The 21,522-nt window shown below is 44.0% G+C and overlaps 1 protein-coding gene across 2 annotated transcripts in view; it reads right to left on the bottom strand.

Moving 5' to 3' along the window:
* Positions 1-21,522, bottom strand: part of NEURL1 (neuralized E3 ubiquitin protein ligase 1) — an 82,136-nt gene that overhangs the window by 36,034 nt on the left and 24,580 nt on the right. For both annotated transcript variants that reach the window (XM_017726176.1, XM_017726174.1), the window contains exon 3: positions 17,387-17,708. In XM_017726176.1, the coding sequence (XP_017581665.1) occupies positions 17,387-17,708 (322 nt within the window). The remainder of the gene's footprint in view (positions 1-17,386; positions 17,709-21,522) is intronic.

Raw genomic sequence — 21,522 nt, 5'->3', positions numbered from 1 at the left:
AGGGCCAGGAATAACAGGAGAGCAGGCTGTCCCCCAGCCCCTCCTCTTCTGGTCCTGGACATGGCCAGCAGTATGAAGAGTGGGGGCTGAGGAGCACGCTTCAGTTACAGAAGCAAATGTTTTTTGGTGCCTCTGGATGTTCCAAGTTAAGCTCGGATCATACTGCAGTTAGCTTCCATGCTATCCAAATTACTCCAGGAGGGCCTAATCCTGATGAATAGCTGGGTAGCTATTAAAATTGTTTTCCTTGAACAGCTAAATGGAAATGCAAGGGCTTGACGCTTGAGCTAACATTTAAAATGGGTTCAGGTAATCAAAACACCAGATCAGAAAGCACTGGGGGTTTTGGAGGAGCTGAGATTCAATTCAGCTTTGAACCTTTAGCTTATTATAGCAAACAATTCCCACCCCCAACAACTGAAACTAGCTATGGCTCCTTGCAGAGACTGATTGGACCTGATCACGTGGGCTCACACTTGCTGTTTATACCCCTTACGCCAACAGTGCTTCTCGTGCAACCCAACACCATCTGTCATTCTGTCGTGTCACCTCGGGATGCTGCTTGGGAACAAACACGTCACTGGTCATCTCTCACTGGCGACATCTGAGATGCCAGGATCGCTATCGCTGCCTTCTCTCTGTCTGGGCAGCAAACACCCCACACAAATTTAGAGCAACAAACAGCATGAAGGCAGCTCCAGAGCCTGCAAATTATTTTTCTGCATCCATGGCCAAGCTGCAAACCAGTATCAGAGAATGACTGGTAAATGTGATGTTCTGTGTAGAGGACATAGGTAGCTTTTCAGTGCCACACACCAGCAGCACAGATACACACAACAGCAATGGATTATATATATGAAATTTTTCTACTGTGCTAACTTGCTCCAGGAGCTCTGGCATGAGTAATGGTGGGAATATCAGTGAGGAGCTGCTGAGGAATGGAAGAACATGCAGTAGGAAACAGCTTGTGGATGGAGTGCCCATGGATCTTGCATCCTGCTCCCATTCCCATCCTCGACCTGATGCTTATGTATGTGAGAACAGGCCCATAAAGAGAGAGCCCCTGACTGTTCAGAGTGGGAGGATGAATAGAGAGATAGTGACCTCAGAGGAGCTAATTTCCTGAGCACGGCAGAGCCGCCAGCTCCCCAAGAGGAGCTTCTCCCCCATTACCACAGTGCTGGAGCAGCAGGTGGGACAGGCAGCTCCAGCAAGCTGAGCAGGCACCAAGACATGTGCCTGTGCATGTTTCTGTCCAGAAAAGCTGTAACTAGAAGAATCTGACTTACTATGTCCACACAGATGAAGGAAGAACAGAAGCACAGTTTGGGCATTCCAAGCAAGTAAACTGGCCTGAATACTCCTGTGCGTGGAGGCAGCTATGCTGTGTGAGGAAAAGTCATCAGGTGCTGAGCCTCACCAGTCTGGTTTCCTTAGCAGGCTGCGAGCAAACTATAAAGGATTCCTCTCCAAGTCACATCCCTACAAGGAAGCCTGCATTAAAAAAAGAAAAATGAGGAAGAAACCATGCTTTGAGCTCAGACATTGCACACTTCACTAATTGCAGCTATTCTTAAAAACACTATCGTGGGCCCAGTGTGACTGCAGAGGCAGGAGATCAGTAGAGCTCCATTGTGGCAGCCCTGGGTGGCTACGGAGAGGACACCATGCTAACTGCTCTCCTGAGAGGACAAGGGGCAAGGCTTGCTTCCATAACCATAGCCGTGTAAAACAATTTGAGATGAACTGTGGCCCCTCAATGCTCATTTCAAAACACCTGCTGTTGTGTAGCATGAGGACAGCAGCAGTACTGCAGGGGCTGGACACAAGTAATGCAGGAGTTAACTGAGAGCAGAGGGATAAGAGCCCCAGAAAGAATGTCGATAACATTTGCATAGACCTGATATATGAACAAGAGCTGTGACTCAGTCTTCACCTAGGGACCAAAGATGATGCAAAGATGCACTAAAAGTTTCTCACTTCTCCTTATTTAACCTTTGTTCACTGCATCAGGACAGTGCACAGCAGCTAAGGGTGTTCTGTGTGCCCAAGGGAAACAAAGCCCAAGCACTATGTGGGGCTCTCCGGGATGTAATAGGAAATTTGGAAGCCATGTAGTGTATCCCATTAGGTTGCAGAGCACTGTGCAGAGGCCTTAGGTACCTAATGCCGTCTATGGGAATGCAGCTCCTCTTTCCAGCTTGGTGGCATGAGACACTCCACACCTTTCTGAGAGCCCCCAGAAGTCCCGAGGGCTCTCCGATGTTAAGCCACAGGTCAGACATAGCGAAGCAAGGAAGGATTTTTCAGTTTTCCCTGCTCAAGAGCTGCTGGGGCAGCCCCACGCCACAGCCCATCACCCCCACAGCTCCCTGAGGGACACGCTGAGTGCCCACAGCCAGCACGGCAGCCCCCATCGGCAGCGGGGCCACCCAGCTGTGGCACACGGCCCGGGCACGCCGTGGCCTGGGGGAGCATACGGCTCAAGCCCGTCGCGTAGCCCGATGTTCAATGAGACTCGACAGGTCCCACCGAGGTCTGCACGCGGAGAAAGAGCCCGAGGCCCCCAAGCTGGCGACACCGCCTCGGCTCTGCTCGGCCCCAGCGCGCCCGGGGCACGCGGGATGCAGCATTTGGATCATCTCACAGCAGCTGGCAGGGACCCAACGGCGTGAGCATCATCCCGTCTGCAGGAGCACGGGGCTGCCTCCCAGCGCACTTTTACCCTTGGAGTGTGGCGGGGGGAAGGGCGACGCACACGCAGGGACATTCTTCACTTGTCACCCCCAGCCTCAGGCTATTTCTTTCTTTGCAATCACCTAAGGGTGAGGAAGAGTTGAAAAACATCACACTGACAGGGCTGTCGGAGCTGCGGATATAGGGCCTTCCGCTCCACGCCAAGCAAACCTTCTGGAATGGTTTGGACACGATAGGTAAACAGTGTTGGGCTTGCTCAGCAGGGAGACATTTGTATTTAGATGTTATAGATAAGTGGTGCATATTTGAGACATCTGAAAGTTATTATTCCAGGCAGTTTCTAAACAGAGAATCGCAGTTGCATAGCCCCTTAACTCCGAGCTGACAGGCAGGATAATGATTTAAATTATTGTTAAACATAGGCTCTGTTTTAAGTGGATGGAATTCAACAACATGGTAGGTTTAGGGGAGTGGGGGTGTATTACAAAACACAACATTTCCAGTTTCTGGAGCACTGATCCACGGGAGCTTCTCCGCCAACACCAAGCATCGCTATTCATGCTATGAAAATGGCAGCTGTAGAGATCCTCAAAAGGCAACATCATTCAGCTGACTTCTGGCTCATTATCACTCCCCCTAATTGCAACAACATCGATGAAGGGAAATGCCTTTATGAAAGCAAAACATAGCATTTTTCAGACTGTAAAACAGAGTTCAGGAGTGAATCATAAATATTTTTTTTAATAATGCTTTTAAGTGATTTATGCTTCCTGGAGTTCAATAGGGTTACGTTTATTATGTTATCACTCTGTTTTTAGCTAAGAGTATCCTGATTTGTTCTCCATTATAAGGCATTTGAAGCTCAGCTATTAGGCTGTACTAAGTCAGTGTCCTACAGTTGTCTCATCTGTGAAGAATTTATTTTCCAGTGTTTTCAGGTGGGGCTGGTTGGCTCCCCCAGGTCCCCTCCGTGGCTCAGCTACTACCATCAGAGAAAGCTTTTGGTCCCCACCATAAGCTGCTTTCTGACATGCCAAAGGTTAAGTGTGACAGCAAACACTGGCTCCACACTGCAGCCTTTACACAGGCAAAGCTCCAGCAAAAAAACAAACCCATCTCTTATGGGGGAAAAAAGAAAGGGAAGGAGGAATTCATTTCTTGCTTATTCAGCATCTGATTGTGTGTCTGTGTCACGAGCGAGCTCCCAGGCAGCATCTCCAACCTACAGCACCTCATTTCCCAGATGGGTAATTCACAGTAATGCAGACAAGAGGGTCTCATCTCTGCTCCTAGCATGAAGATGCAATTGGGCCTAAAACAAAAGCAATCCCACCTTGCCACTTAAGGGAAATTACATGGCTGATTAATAATGGATGAGCCTCACAAAGGCCACCCATTCTGCTCAGTGTGCCAGCATCTTATCCTAATTCTTCTCATCAATAAAGCCTAGAGTTGTTTGGAAACTTCACGAGAAATTGAGTTCACTCACCTAAGCTTTAATAACCATCGTGTCCAGCAGGGCAGCAGCAGCCCAGTGCAGCCTTTGGCATGTGCAACACAATATAAAAATCAAATCACGAAACAGTAACTCAGAAACACACTCACAAGGCACACGAGTCAAATCAAGATGAGGCACTTCTGTCAGACCAGCAGCTTGGCCTGCCCACTTTAGCATGTAAGGAGTCCAACAACTCAGAAGATTTGAAACCCACAGTCCCCTGTCAGGGAGAAAAGCAGTATCTCCATCCTGAAAAATGAATGCACTTTTGTGATGTGTCTCAGGAAAATGAGAAATCTGAGCCTGAATGAGGAGCTGAATCCTTTACCACTAAAACTAAGGATGGTTTTTTGTCCCTCCCTGCTAACCACTAGTTATTGATCTGATGTACTCACACCAGTGTGTAAAGGCTTTCTCCTGCAGGCAGTGCTTGGTTGCTTTTCCCGCAAAATTAAATCCTAATAAATATCCTTCCCTCATAAAAATAGTGGACTGATCTCTCTCTGAGCATTGTTTTTCTGTTTACATTTTAAAAAAAACTATTATAGAGCTTGGTAGGAAACAAACAAGCAAGCAAAAACCCCAAGTGGGTATTAAAGCTACCAGTGCCCTATTTGAAGAAGCCAAGAGAGACACAAAAGGAAACTGCTGCCATCATATGGAAATGCTTCCTTAGCCCTCAAGCTGGACATTGAATTTGTGCAGTGATGAACCCCACAGGACCAGCTCAGGGGTCTCACCTGCTCCTTCCTGCAGCCCTTGCAGCTCCTGCTCAGCTGACAGCACAGCCTTCAGAACAAGGAGAGGTAGAAAGGCGACTGGAAGCAGGATTTCCTCCTGCCAGAGGCTCTGTATAAGGGAATGGAAGCTTCCAGGTGCCTCCAAACCCCTCCTGGCCACAGCCCAGCCCAACAAAACAGACTGACAGCACTCCACCCCTTCAATGGTCAGCCCAAGCAGTCCTGGCCTCTATACACAAAATTTGAGAGACAAAGATGTATTGGAGACAATAAATGAATGATAAGGGCCCCAAAGAGAGTACTTCCTACTTACTTTTCATTCTGATGTACTTTTAATAACTTCAGATAAGCTACTCATTTAAATAGTTGAACCCCAAAGGACTCCACACCCATCTATGTGAAACATCTCAGGGCAGTCCACTTTGGCAGAGGATCAGTGCTTAGATAGGATAGTTCTAAAAACTCATTACCTAACTCTCATTTCCTGGTATACACTGATAAAGCCACTGTGCCCAATCGCCACCTGTGAACCACAACTTCTTAGTCTCCAGAGTAATAAATCCTTATAGGTTCTGTAGTCATCTTTATGCTGTAGAACTAGCGTGGACTCAACTCTCTAATGATGGGAAACTGCAACACTAAAACTGTTGCGGGACACTCTCTGGTGTCACCTTTGCCACCTGGGGCATCAAATGCCAGAACAATAGACAGGTCTGCAGTCAAAATTACTGCAGCCTCCACTGCTCTGCTCCACCTCAGTCAGAAAAAGGATATTAAATATGGAGACAGGGTTGCAATCAGCCTTTCTGAGGAAATAATAACCTGGGAAATTCTGACTCATGCTGATTTGTGATCAAGGACTGTGACTGAGATACCAAAAAAAGGAACTGAATCAGATTTTCATGGCTGTGTCAGAATGAATTAATTCTCATCATATAACTGGAAGAGATTTAACATCACAGAAGCATTTTGAGAATGACAGGAGGATATGGAGGCTGTGGTAAAGAAGAAAACATGATTATTGTTCTGTATAGACTGACAGTGAGGAAAGATAAAAAAGAACTAAATATACCATAAAATAATAGCTTGGTCAGAGAGTTGCCAACAGAACATCCTGGGGAGGGGACAGCAGTTGCAAACATCTGGCACTCCTGGTGCAAAAACGCCCTAGGCAATGCTTATGACAGAATAACCAGCAGTGAAACATCTCCAGGAGAGACAGCAAAGTTATCTTTAAGTCTGCCCAGAACAGTCTGAGAATCTCCTTGCAGTCACTACTGGGTTTCACCCTTCAGCTAAAGATATGAGAGGTGGCTGCCTGGCCTTTTCCAGTAGCCACCATTCACTCCGTGTCTGTCTCAGAGAGAGGTTAAATTTTTTTTTTCTCACTTACGTGGTTGTCAGCAAAACTCCTAAAGTAAATCTGATGTCAGCTGATCTCACTCTGAATCTAGCTAAACCAGTGTCAGGCTATTTCAATTCTAAACGCTTGCCCATAGCAACTATTCAGGTTAGCATAGCTAGTTCTTTTTAAAGTCACGTTTGCTATTGATTTGAATTAATCTTCCAGGTTGCCCATTGTAACTAAACCCTCTGCTGGAAAAATAACTGCATTCAGTGCATATTTTAGAGATGGTTGCTTGGGTTTTTTTCTCAGCCAAGCAAGCTAGATATGCTGCTAAGTGGAAGATCAGACTCTAAAGTCCAACTCTATAGACAGGAGTTTATCTGGCAGCAAATTCCACAGACACAGATGAAGGAGTGTGAAATCCCCACTGCAAAGCACAAAGGAGTATCTCTCATCTCTCCTCATAGACTGCTTGCCTTCATCCAAATAAATCCTCTGATAGTTAGTTCTGTCAATACTTGCTATTAGCAAAAAAACTTCTATAACAAATAAATTATACGATAAAAAGAACCATTGCATGAAGAGGAACAGGTGTTATCAAGAGCAGAACAGAGAACCATCAATCTAATTCAAGATGTAAGAAACAAATCTGACTCAGATTCTTTCCCCAGTGTTGTTTTCTCCTGTATCTTCATGATCCCTATGATAGAGAGACTGTCAGTAGTATGTGCTTGACCTGATAAAAGAGCTCACTTATCTTCAGGGAACATGCCAGATATTCATGGTGACCCATACAAAATAATTCAAACACACCTAACACCCTGTGCTGTCCAGATAAAGGGGGGGGGGGGGGAAAAGAAGCCAAAGCCTTTGGGTTATGAATTGCCAGCACAAAGACAAAATGAGCCACTGGTGTCAGTGAAGAAACCAGTCAAGGAAAGGATGGTATTTTGGTCACCGGGTTGTCCTTGCCTTTCCCATCAATATAACCTGATCTCTCTTTGCCAAACATGTCCTTCCACTGCTTTCACACAGCAGTTCACCCTTTTTCTGTGTTTTCACCTTCCTGCTCCGCTATCTCAGGCATCTGGACCCCTTCTTAAACCTTCCTGCACAGAAACCAGACACATTTTCCAAGAAAACCACACTGCCTGGAGGCAACCTTTCTACTTCCCCTCCAACTTCAACAGTGCATTCAGCCTCTCTTGCTCATGTTCTTCTCTCTCTTCCTCCTCCTCCTCCTAAAAGAGTCTTTGCTGCCCAGAAAACCCATTAAGCACAGAGGCTAATCCCTGCATAACCATTGATTACTGATTAACCACAGACCACAGGTTTTGACCTAGCAAGCCCTGCACAGAACCCAGTAACAAGCAGATGGCAAAGAAAAGGATCCAGCAAAGCACTTAAGCACATGGCTATCTTTAGGAATGTGAATTAACATACTTATTCAAGCATATAACTGATTTCTGGCATACCATATAGCTACATATGCATGGAGGTGGGTAGGGAATTTACCATCCTGTTGAATTTGGGCCCTGCAGCCTATGCAGTATTCTTTCCTGAGCAACTGAGAATGGGTTCCAATTGCCCAGTTGGAAACTACACAGCTTTAAAAAAATAGCATTTTACTTCCCATTTGAATTTTCCCTCCACCAGCTTTCCTCCCTTAGCCTGCCAACATAGAGCACCCTCTGCCTCACCATCAGATTGTTACTTTGACGTTTCATCTGCTTTTTGTGGACCGCTGATCTTTCAGGAATCACATCCAAAACTGAAGCACTAGAACTTATTATAAAAATAGTCATAATAGTGAGTATGGCTCAAAACCAAATTATTTATGTATTTCTCTAGAGTGCACAATTAGGCTGAGCTGAAATTGTCGGTCCCTGCAGCTCCATGGTGAAATTCTCATTAGTCCAGTTTTCTTTCTGACTATCTCTAGCTCTGATCTCCATCATGAGGCCAATTTCCTTCCACCTGGCCAAGGGGTGTTACAGACAACATCCACAGGCTCTCCTGTGTCAGGAATGAAGCAATAAAAATGCGTTTTGACAAATGCAGGCAACATCAAGGCTCACCTCTGACATGAGCATACACATTCCAGTGTATGGAAACATTGAATCAGATCTAGAACAAACGGGGCTACAAACAGGGGCAGAAACCAAAAGGCCCAGTGTTTTTGTCAAAAAGATGCTTTCACACAAGCCATGCTGGGATAACAGAGTGGATTGCTGATGTCTGGGAAGGGCTCAGGAGAGTGATGGCTGCTGCCTACAAACACCAGAGAGAGCAACGAAAATCAACCAGGGAAACACCACTGCAGAATGAGGAGGAAATGTAAATACCTGCAGAAACATATTGAACAAATTGTCACCAGCCTCCTGGTTCAAGTGAACACCTGTGGGGCTCAGAGGTGCTGGGGTCCTCTGGTCTTGGGCAGGCAGAGAAAGAGGGAACACGCTGCGTTAAATATTTTAGAGGCTTCAGATCTTTCCTTGCAAGTGATGCAGTATTTATTGGCACAGCACCAGCATGGGAATAGGATTACTGGATTTGAAAGGCTTTGTCCCTGGAGTGGTCTTTATCCTCTTAAAAAGATAGAGCAATTAAACTTTTTTTTTTTTTCCTGAAGAGAATTAATCGTCTGTGAACAGTCACACTGGTAGCCAGATGCATCACAAGAGATTTTCATCTTCTTAAACACACCATCCATAGTCAGTGGCCAGCAATCTGTTTTACCAATCTTTTACCCCTAGCTACAGACCAAAAATTTACCAATCCCAAATGATTTTAATTTCAAAATCTAGTATGAGCAGATGGAATGGGACTTTAAAAAAAATGTATTTTGTAAAGGCCTTTAACATCAAAACAATGCTGATGTCTGAGAATCAAAACTTGTGACTGGACATACTGTTCTAGCCAATAGACATGGAATGCTTTGTATAAATTTCACAAAGTTCTGCCAACACTACCCTGCTATAATTTCCAAGAAAACAGAAGAAGCACTTACCTAGTGCATGTCAGCATAAGGCATGATATTTTCACCAAAAGCCACAACGTAGGGGAAACATTTAAAAACTATTGTCAGAAGAACATATTATGAAAATGCAATTAAGAGAGCATGATAGAAGAATGAAAGATTGAGATTTTCCTAAATGTCTGAGTAGGAGAGAGGAGTCCAGGCTCTCACTGAGCACAGCACCTCACAGGATCAGCTGCATCACAAGCAGAGCTGATGTAACATCTGCATCAAAATTGGGAGTGGATTCAATAAAAGATGAAGACCTTTACAACAGAAGTAGCTCAGCATGACTAAAGATGATCTAGTGAATGGCATCCCTGCCCATGCCAGTGGGATTGGAACTAGGTGATCTTTAAGGTCCCTTCAAACTCAAACTATTCTCTGATTCTATGATTCTGTGAAGGAGAAGTTTTGGCTTGAATCAGCATAGCTTCAAAAACCAGCACAGTCAAAATGTTTTCTTTCCTTCAGTTTAAGCCAGACAAGGTCTGGAGAAGCTTCTGCTGCTCAGTGTTTGGCCAAAAAGAAGGGATGAGTGAGCAAAAACCCAGGGCTAGAGACTGCACACAGTGTAAAACCAGAGTGACTCCACAGTACCTACCAGTTTCGGCTGGCAAAACTGAGAGTAGAGTTGGGCTGTAGGTAAGGGTTTCTATACTGAGCCCAACAACAACAGTTCTGCTTATGCAGCTTGGGAAAAAAAAAAAAAACAAAGGAGACTGGGACTACAGAGCAATCTCATTTTTAGCTCTGTTGGTGATATCGATGGAAAACTCGATTTTATTTTATTAAAGGTGTCAAACTTTTTTAATAACTCAGACACCTACAGGGATAACAAATTCACATCCTCTGTACGGTGAATTGCATATTCAGCAGCTGTGAGGCCAATTAGACACTGAAATGACAAAGTGCTATCTCAGGCCAGCAGAGACTTTCTGCACAGAGACAGCGTTTAGTTTTATCATACAAGCAGTGTTTAGCTGTCATCTGTCATACAGGCTTAGGGGAAAGGGCCTCCACAGCTGGAACAGCTGCAATAGCTGGAATTGCAAGATTAGCACAATAAATTGTTATACTTTTACCAGATCACTCAATTCACATCCAAAACTTACCCCCAGCTCCAAATAAACCCTTTTTCTCAAGCTGTAGCTTTATGAATGAAGAGGAATTAGCTTTCAGCATTACAGCCCAAGGTTTGAATAGTTTAAACTATTTGGCTGAATATTTTTGAGAAAAGTATTAAGAAAGCTGCAAAGATTAATTTTCTCTCCCAACATATACTCTCTCCCTTTTTTTTTAAGACACCTATTACTTACCGATTTTAAAAAAGGAACTATATTAGACAAACTAAGGAAAATGCAATTAATGTTGCATTAAGTATCAGTTAATAAGAGTGTGTTAAAAAAAAAGCAGCATAGATATCCTAATGGTTTAAATCAAAAAGCTAAAATCATTGCTAACCTAAGCAATTCTTTGAAATGTCTGTCAAAAGAATACACTGCTCCATTAGTGGTGGATTATTATTCTCTAAGGCCATGTACATGCTAGAAATGTCTGTAACTAACTACAGCTATGTAATAAATTCAGTATACATTCAATTATTCAAGTAGTTCATACCTTTATTAGAAGTAAAAGAAAGTCAAAAGCCTTTTAATTTGAACCACTGTTTCCAGACTCTACTTTCCACACTTCCAGTACTTAGCAAAGGCAAGATAAACAACTTAGTGCAAACCAGCAACATTTATCTCCTTAGAGCAACAGCCAAATCAATCATCACAACAGATATTTAATGTGAAGACTCCACTTTTTTTAACATAGGGGCCCATCTTTGCAGGGTCAGCATCTGAACCACAACATACCCATAACATAAACACCACTTAAAATTGTCAGAGTTTTCATATTTCCTTGGGTTTTTATGGGTAAAGTGTCCCTTCTTGCCTGTGTTAGGAACAATATTTCAGCTTACCCGAACTAAAGAAACTTTACAGCACAAAATGTGTTTTTCCACTGGTCGTTCTGTCCTGTAGCAGCCTCCATTTTTCTCAGTCTGGGCAATAAAAGCCAGACTAATCCCTTTTAAATTTATTCCTACCCAGGTACCTTTGCAGGCTCTCCTGATGCCGATGTGGACATTTTGTGGATATAAAGTGCCCTACAGCACATTATGTAACGGATTTTGTCCTTTCTGTTCACCTGTGGCAATGCTTTCCCCTCCAAGAGGTCCTGCTAAGGCAAAGGTGCTTCAGGTGAAAGCAACAGGTTATCCAAAGCACAATGGGAAAAAATAGGAGTAAGGTGCAGAGCCTCTGTGCAACTTTGTAATTCAACTCCTCATGGAGACCCGCGGAAACCTGAAATGCTGATCCCTCAGAGACCATATTTCACTCGGCATCTGCCTGTCCTGACCTTCTTGGTGTTCGTCATTTGCTGCTCAGCCCAAATGCCCCGTGCCGACCGTGAGGGCAGGCAGATGCTGCCTTCCCCAGCTCATGGGCACAAAGTCTCCACTGCTGACAGTCAAACACAAAGAGAAGAAAAAATCCCCCACGGCATTCACATGGCCAAGAGGAGCTCTGGCTTGCTTAAAAGTGCTGTGTCCAGCAGCCTCATCATCACAACCTAGACAGGCAGACCTGGAGGACAGACAGACCCTCAAGCACATGGAGCTGCCCAGGTCCTGGGCTAACTTTTGGGTGCTTATTGCACCTGGAAAAATACGTCCCTGCAGAGGTGCTAAGGCAAAGCAGGGATAATTAAAATGGCAAGAGATGAGTTATTTATTAAACTGTTTTCACATTTTCAGCTGTGCGAGAGAGCTTCCTGCAGCTGCCATAGAGACAACAGCTACAGACAATAAAACTTTATGAGCAATTTAAATTCTCTCTCCCCTTAGGAGATGAGGAAAAACAAGGACAACTGACTGTTTGCAGGTCTTGTGGATCTTGCCTTCATTAAGTAGGACTCTGTTTAAGCACTTATTATGCTTTTCCATCAGATAGTCACAGACTTCCACAAAAAGGATTAATTGTTTATAGCTTCCACTTTCAACAATACCCTATAAAAATACACTGCAGTCATATCTGATCATCCCATTTTGTTCAGTGCGAAGCACTCCCAGCACATCAGTCTGCTTATTCGCACGTGTCAGAATAGCAACAAAATGAATTCCCGTGGGCAATGGAAAATAAGCTTTGCACTTGGAAAATAAAATAGTAATAACCACACAGTAAAACTGCAGATGCATGTAATAAATTAGATTTATCATCAGTCTTATACCATTCACACCTGAAATTTGCCCATAAATCTACCTCATTAAAGGCTTACTTAATGTTTCTTCTAAAGGTGGCCTGGAGCTAGAGATCCAAACTACGTAAGAACTGACAGACATGAATAAAGAAGAACATTTCCTTCTTTCCCTTAAAATGTGCAACTTCCTTGTCAAAGAGACACCAGCTTGAGGCATAAGATGGGTACATTTCCATCCAGGATCAGTTCACATTTTAACTTTGATACTTTGCTAACATAAAACAATAAGAAGCTAGGAAGAGCTGGTGAAAGAAGAGATTTCTCAAATATCTAATATAATATACAGAACTCCCATTTAATTCTACTAGGATCTGTATATATATTTACGACTGAAATATATATTTATACTGCTTCTACTTTGGCTAAATCTAATACATGCACATTTAATACACATGCATTTAAAACTTTCCAATCTTGCAAGGTCTTACTAGTTTTTCACATATTCTGTATTTACAAGATGTGGTGAGACTTAGCTTTCAGCAGGTGCCTCTCAGTGTGCCGATCTAAATAAAATTATCCTTGGTTTTCAAAGTCTGTGCTGGTAAAAGACCAAGAATACTCTGAAATACTGCATGAATGAAAATACTGATGGATGGGAGAAGAGTGTGAACAGAGTAATAAACAGTAAAGGGGTGTGATTGCTGATCACTCTAGCAAAGAATGGGACCAAGGAAAACGAGCAAACTGTACCTCACATCACCCCACTGGAAACACAGGATGAGTAGTGAGGTATCCTGCAATCATAACTGTTTTGCAGCCCCATTTTTCTGTACTTTTAGAGCACCTGCATTGTGCTTTGAAAGAAAAGACACTAGATGGTAGGACCAGATGATCGTCATAGGGCCTTTCCCATCTTAAGCACTCTGCAATGCCTGCTGCAATGTCACTGCCCAAAAAATGGGGTGATTTTCCAAAATGAGAAAAATGTTGTGATTTTCAAAAAGGCACCACATAGAAGAGGCAAACCTGTAATCCCCCACCAAAGGTAAAGGAAAATGCTGAGAACTCATCATGCTGTACTGCACACATGACTGAGGGAAGTTGCCAACCTTGCTGTCCTGCATCATGAATGTGAATCCATAGAAAGTGCACATGCCAGGCTCAAGCCCAGTGCTTGAAAGAAGCAGGTTAATATGAGACAACACCACTTGGTTCCCATGAGCTGCCATCCTTCCTCCACAGCTCTGAAGACTCTAGAATTTAAACAGCTGGCCCTTTCCTTTTCTTTTTTTGATGCTTTATTATAGCAGCAAGGCAGCAGATTGCTTATATTCCATTTTTCTCGGACTCTTTTTTAAAAGTGTGAATGAGCATGTGTGTATGTTGAAGTGATAACATAAGGACAAGCCACATTTTTAGTAAATATTATTTTAAATTACTCTGGAATGTAAAAGTGCACTTGTGCAAAACTAGCTGCCCAAAAAGGAAAGCAGAGCTGTAAGCCATGCTGCCTGCAAGCTGAGCATGTCAGAAGGAGACTCACTGTATAAGGGCATGTTTACAGGTCATGTAAGCCTGCACCTACACTGAAACTCATGCCCTAAAACACAGAACATGCATGCACTCCATCACCACAGATTCCTCTGTGCGGGCCCTTACACTGGCTGAGACCCTGTGGTCAGAGCAGACCAGATTCCTGGGTGAATTTAAGCCTTTTCATCTCTATAATGTGGGTAGAGGAGAGCAAGGAGCAGCCTCTCACCTGTGACTGAGTGTCAGCACTGTGGACCTCATCGCTGAAGCCACCTCAAGGCAGATTTAAACCAGTGCCTCCTTTTGACTCATTCCAGCAGTGACAGGCGAACCATGGTCCCAGCTCAGTTCAAACTCCCCTTGGCTGCGGTGTGGTGGACCGTGAAAGCCTTTTTCACCTGGTTCATTTCAAAATCCAGCTGGCAAAGAAGCTGCTCAAAGGGCTCTGCCTTTGAACATACAGCAAGGACAGTCAGACCCAGGAACATCTGTGACAGCCACATATACCTGTGCAGTGACAGCAGTACTGACACGTGGGTAATTGTCAGTAAGTCTTATGCTGTGAGTAAAGCCATAAGCAGAAGGAAATGAAAAATTAAGGTACAAACCAGCTGGATTTTAGTGATGCCAGAATGTTGTGCAATGCCTGTGCTGCAGATAGAGAGAGGCAGGACTGAGCTGGGTAAAAAGGTTGATGGCAGATGACACCTTTTGCTCTGGCAAGTCATTTAACTCTCACAGGCTTTGGGCCCCCCTTCATTCAAGTCTTTCTTTATTCTATCTGTAAGACAGGAACAGTGTAACTAGACTTAGTCATTTCCCTGTTTTACTGAGTTCCTTATTTGGGCTGGAACTGATTTGCCAGTGTAATGCAGATAAGCAAAATAAAAATGTGCAGTTTTGGATGTTGTCACTTCTGGGAACATAAATGCACACTGTCCATTTCCCTGCAGAGCTGGGATCTTGCAGTGACACAAGACTTACTGCTGCAGGTCTTTCCTTTGGCAAATCTCATTTTGGAAGTAAAGTTACATTACTGGGAGTGGGGAGGGATTAATTCTGCAATAAACAGAAAGACACCAGAAATGGTAAAGTTTTTGGTCAGATTCTTACACACAAAAGCAAATGGAGACTGTGCAGAGGTGCAGTTTGACCCTGCAACCCTACAAGCATTGAGAAAATAGCAAGACTTAAGAACAAGGGACATGTTTGGGGTTGGGGGGGGTAATAAATCACTGAACTGGAATCTGAAATGCTAGGCTCTTCTGTTCAACATACCACTGCAGCATCCCCAGCCTCCATCAGATGCCCTGCATGCCATACCAGGCTGAATTCAACCATATGTTTGTAGCTAAGCTATGAAATTCATTTGTCAAGTCCCGGGAGTTTTTGGCAAGTTGTCCTGTGCTATATGTGTGGTCTGCTACACTAGAGCAGGCATGCAGAGCATAGTAACACGTATGTCTATAGGATCCAGGGGCAACACAGCTGATGATTTCCCTTCTCTGACTTTTAGTGCTGTTTAATAATGAATGGAGATGCAGAGAACTCGGGTGGAAGCTGTTTCAGCACAGTTGCAGGCTTAAAGCCTGCTGAAGGCTGCTGGAACAAGCTATAAATACGTATCTGAGCTCCACGCCAACTGTGTAAACTCAGAAGCTGCTTGCTTCATTCAGGGACTTCATACCCACCAAAAAGTCGAGAGCCTCTTGGACTAGAGGTAAGTCAGTGGCTGGCAGAAGTCACATTTTCCTTGTGAAGGGGGGATGTGGAAGATGCTAGGACAATGCAGGGGCGGATGACGGATAGGAAATGATTTCTCGGGTGTTTTGAAAGGAAACACATAATCCAGAGTTATGGACCCTCATTAATCAGGCAGAGTAGTCCTGAGGTGCCAAATCTCACAAGAACAGCTGTAGGACTTGGAGTTGTTTGTAAGCTCTTCCTAACTGAACCCTTAGCATGACATTTGCCCAAATTCTCCATCCCAATTCAAATACCACCACCTTGGCCTATGAACAGTTGCCTAGTGGCTCTGACTCAAGCTGATTCACAACAAAAGATAAATCTTTCTGCACCTAAAAAAAGAAAAAGCTGCTGAGAAATTCTTCAATTCCTCTGTCTTGTGCAATCTTGGGCCAGGAGTTTTTTCAACAAGGTCAGTCTCATTCCTTCATCTCCTGAACATACATCCCTCTTCCTTGCTGTGTTGGTTGCTATGGGTAGACCTGCCACCATATTTTTTAATACAGCACGGAATGCAGAAAGGAGGCAGAACTGTCAGAAAAAGAAGTTTAATTTAAGTTTTTGATATATAGCATGAAGCTGTCACTTTAACAGAGATTAACAGGCTGGATGGCAGGAAAAAGCCAGGATCTCTCTCAGCCTAGATCATCTCATCTTCAGAAGGAACCTCAGCTCCTGAAGGTCAGCAGGTACCATCTAACCTTTTCCATGGTGAAAGGAAGACCCATGAATCTACCGTTACATGGAGAAGTGCTGCAATTTTCCTGCCAGTGACAATCCAAAGCCAACTCTAAGGCTGTGTGCTGACACTCCTGGCTCCCCAGCAACCTTGCTGCCCTTCAATCCTCGGAGAATCTTTTCAGTTCTTGTAAGATGTATAAACTCAAATAGCCCAAACCTTGACAGCCTGCACATCTGGGACTATGACTGAGTCCTCGTGAATGCCAAACTATCTTCATTTCACCTGAGGATGGCAGAAGACACAGGCACTCAGCACTCATCCTACAATCCCAACTGTATACCCAACCTTCAGGCTCCAGAAGACAAATAAAACTCCTCCGTGAAAGCAACATCCTGGAAAAACCAGCCACAGATTCTCTCAGGTAATTTGGAAGATAGCCATGTTTCAAATCTGTCCATTAAACCTGACAGAAAATCATAACAGTGCCATCCAGGAAGGATTTAACCACAGCACGTAAAACGCACTTCCCCGCTTTGGCACAGGGAAAGCAGAAGATGAGATAAAAACAAAGGTGTATGACACACTCCAGGCTATTCTCTGATAGAGCTACACCTCTGAGCAGAAATCCATTTACTTAGACATGGCTTCTAGTGCTATATTGTAGCAGCTGTTTCCCACCTCTCACCGATGTTATATTTACGTGCTGAGTTTCAAACACCCACTGATCCAGGCTGAGGTGCTGAGATGCTCTGGGGAGGAACGACAGCTGTTTCCCTGTACTTGTCCCAGCACAGCGAGAGGACAGGCAGTGTCAGCCTTGCCCTTCGTCACGGATGGCTCAGCATCACCCTGGTGTTTGGACCCAGGCACTCACCTAAGAGCTGCACTCCACGGGTGAGCCCATAGACATCGATCAAGGCCCAGAGGGGCTCTGCTGTCCTCACGCCGCTGAAGAAGAGCATCGCAGCGGAGTCGTTCACCCGGTAGAAAACCCGTCCCTTCTTGTCCACCCAGAAGGCTATGATGTTTCCCTCGTTTGCAAACTCTTCTGGCAGAGCCTTGGCCCAAAAACCACTTTGGGAAACCAAGTCAGGGCACGCATACTTTGGCAGAGTGTCAGGGTTAATCCTCGATGGATCCTTGGAAGTAAAGCCAAGTCGAAGAGCCCCACTCCAGCAGCACTGCTTTTTAGTGATCTGCAAAGACAACAGCAGCAATAACAGTGTTGGGCACTTGAACATCAACTGACACACTTTATGCATTGAACACTGGTGGCCAGTGTGCAGACAGCCCCACCAGATCTAGGAAACATTTTACCCACCAAACACTGCTGTAGCTTTTTCAGTTGTACACAGCAATGCTGCTGCAAACTTAGGATACAATCCCCATATTTAAAACCAAATAAATCAAATTAAATCTATGTGGATAGGTGAAATGTAATTACAGCTGCATGATGATTCATTTCTATTTCTAGGGTAATTCCTTTTGGCCTAAGAATAGTCCTCTCACAAAATGTGCCATAAATGGCCACAGGACCTTTTATCTCAGCACCTTCAGCAGCAGCATTCTTCCCACATGGTGCTCAGATGATGGGGTCTCTCATGACCTGAGGGAAAAGCAGACTCCAGAATCACAGTTACCACCACAGGGTTTTCTGGGCTTCCCAGGCAAGTAAAAGACAGTCTTTCCCTTGTGTAACTTGTCATAATGGATGGCATATTGAAATCACAGCCTTCCAGCAGAGAACTTGTGTGTGGGAAAGCACAATATAGAGTATTTAACTTTGTTAAATACACAATTGTGAGGCAATAATAGATGTTCTCTTATGATTGGGGAAAACCTACTTATTTCAGCTGTGAACGGTGTTTTGCAAAATATGTTGTGCATAACTACACCCCAACCTGTCAGTATGCAATTACTCAGTGTGTCTGGGGTCAGGAACATCTGCTATGGTTTTTGGAATGGTTCGTTTGTCATACCCATCCTTCTGCACCTGACAGACAGAAGGACAAAGGATCACAGATACTTCCAGAGTCATCAGCTTCTACTCACAAGAACTGAGCCCTGGCCAGTAGGGGATCTGTGGGGAGCAGGCAGCAGGTCCTAAACACATGCAGCACATTGAAAACACTATCCAGTTATAAGATCTCTTTTTTCCCCATGGAAGCAGGGAGTCTTCCAGAGTTAGTATAGTCCTCAGATGATGTCCTTGGTGAAGATTTTCCTCTTATTTTATTGTTTGAGTATGAACCTGCTGGGAATTGTTTCTCTCAAAGTGATTCAGCCTGTCAGGATCCAGACTATGAAATGAAAGACCTAAGGATGCTGGATACAACCTTATCCAGCCAAGAAAGTTCCTGCATGCCAGTTGACACGTAACTGCTGTATCTGTTCACACCCTGAACCTGCAGCAAACACGAGAGCACTTGAGATAGTCCTCTTCCATCAATGCCTTGGCAGCCTCAAGCAATTCCACTGTTGGCCGCAGGACAAGAGGAGAAACATGGACAGGTACCACCTACCAGATGTCACACAAAAGTCGCTGCCGTTCTGTAATTTCATACCCTGCCAAAGCACTAATGGCTCAGATGAATGGCAGTGACAGAGACTGAACTGTCCAGGACTGCAGGACTTAGTTCTCAAAAGCCTGGCAGGAGCCCCTCGTGTCCCAGCTTGGAAGTATAGAATTTTCACCAAGGGATTCTACAAGACATTTTCTTTGGAATTCTGAATTCTCTGCTAATCACATTTGTAAATACTGTGTTTCTCTTTTACATATTCCTCTCCAAGGCAAATCTGGAACATGTGCCCTTGGGGTCACAATAATCTCACAACAAAGACATTGTTGAAAGCCTAGAGATTTCTGTTTTATAATTAAAGTAGCAGAGAAAATAACTCAGAGCTCAGAAAAAGTTATCAACAGACAATTTTCAGTTAAGGGAGTGCTGCTCTTTATCCCTACTCAGTCCATCCAGGTACCTAAACTGTTTACATGGAACACTTCAGCACTGACCTCAGTCCTAGGAACCATGGGAAGCTCCTGCTTACAGGGTGGGCACTGGGATGACACTAAAAAGGACTGAAGCAGATTTACTACTTTATATACCTGGCCAGGGTGGGATGGCATTGTGCATGTCCCCAGTAGAAGCGGGGTTAACAGGGTGTGCACGTGAAAAAACAGGGAAACATAATACACACACTCCAAGAAGAAGCCTGGGTTATTTTTTGCAGCAAATTTACTGCAAGCCCTAAAAGCTTTTGGGTCTAAGATAAATATGGCCTCATTGTCATTTGTACAATTCAGTCTCTTGCCAATACTTCACAGCAGTCACAGGCAGCATGAAGTAAATATTCATATGGTAATTAAGGCTGCACATGTTCCATGTATTAATCAGCACCTATAAACAGTTCTCAATACAGTCTGACCACAGGCAAACTAATATCCAAATTAAAATCAAGTATAAAGCCTGCCAAGAATTAGACATGGCTGGACAAAGGGTTCACAGTTTTGCTAAAAAAGGCAATGGTTAATGATGGACCAAATTCTCTTTTCAGCAGCCACTGCTAGCAGAAATGCTTGGGAGGTCCACTGGGTACCAGAAGGGGAGGAAAAGACAGAATCAACATCCAAACTGCTAAACCACTGCTGCTTTCACAGATTCAGGCTCCTGATCTTTATTGCCTTGTGCCATCTTTGAGAACTTCACTTCCTAGAAATGCCCTGAATTACATGGAAGAAACCATACAGGAACATTTGTGTCTGATGCTGCTTGACAGCCATATTCCCATATTCCCAGAGCTGCAAAACAATCTCAGAATAAAACCTGAGATACAATAGCTAATAAACAGAAGGAAATCTCCTTACTTCTTTACTCCATTTTCCAGAGGGAGTTTAGACTTTATATGACCTGAATGACTGGGTTCATGGTTAGTCTGTGGCTGGTAAGAAGGTCTGAGATGTTGTTTTCCACATCCATGAACAATAGCGAGGCAATTACAGGATGGACTTATCATACAAAAGCAAGGATGTTTTCACACTTCATCCCTCCCTAGAGCACAAGTTCTGCTAAAGCCTGTTGATTACTCCCATGAGACCTTCCCATTGGAGTCAGCAGGAGCTCTGCTCATAAATCTCTTGTGCAGATTTGCATGCATATTCTTCACACACGTTATACAAGCTAAAATCCCCAAATACGCAGAGATAAACAAGTGTGAATTTCCAGAGATAGCTACCTTGTTTCAGAATGAGGAATAAATAACCCAGAACCTTTGCCTAAACCACTAAATCCACTCAAATCTTTGATGGTGTCTTCAAAAGTGAAATACTGCTTTCATCTCCTCCCAGACTATCTGTCACAGTTGCTTGTCCAAACTGCTGGCCAACATGGGAAAAAATCTCATTAGGCAATGTGAGAGATTTCTGCTGGGCTTCCAGCCTGGATAGAAGCACTAAGAGCTCCACAGGAAGCATAAGAAACCTGTAGTGGGGATTTTCTATCTCTGGGCCTGAGCCTGAAATCTCCATATATTTCCAAAAGGATGCATCTTCCTCATTCCTTGCTCCTTTGCTGGCTGTGAGCAAAGAGGCAGGGAAGGCTGATACACTGCTGTAGGACCCAGCACTCCTGGACCTCTAGCAACGGGCAACAGCAAGATCTTTCAAACTGGGTATCTACATGTTGACAAACCCTCTGGAAAACTCCTTCTGTGCAAATGATGGATTTGCAGTCAGATCATTCATGTGTGCCATGAACTAAAGTGGCCAAAGAAGATGACCTACTTTGTGCCAATGGAAGGCGTGAAATCAGCTATGAACAGAAAAACACAGCCCCACAAACTAGAGGGCATAAAGATGGGAAAGTATCTGTGAATGAAGTTTCAAGGGTCCCAAGCTCCTTAAGGTGCTGATAATCTGAAAAGTGTTTCAGTTCCTAAAGAGATAGAGGAGTTTCTTCATTAGAAAGCAGCTCCTGGTGTACATGAAGGCATGTTGTCTTAGAGGAGCTGGAT

Source organism: Corvus brachyrhynchos, unplaced genomic scaffold (genome assembly GCF_000691975.1).
Source record: "Corvus brachyrhynchos isolate BGI_N302 unplaced genomic scaffold, ASM69197v1 scaffold61, whole genome shotgun sequence".
Classification (NCBI taxonomy): Eukaryota; Metazoa; Chordata; class Aves; order Passeriformes; family Corvidae; genus Corvus; species Corvus brachyrhynchos.
This window is presented reverse-complemented; position numbering and strand designations above follow the sequence as displayed.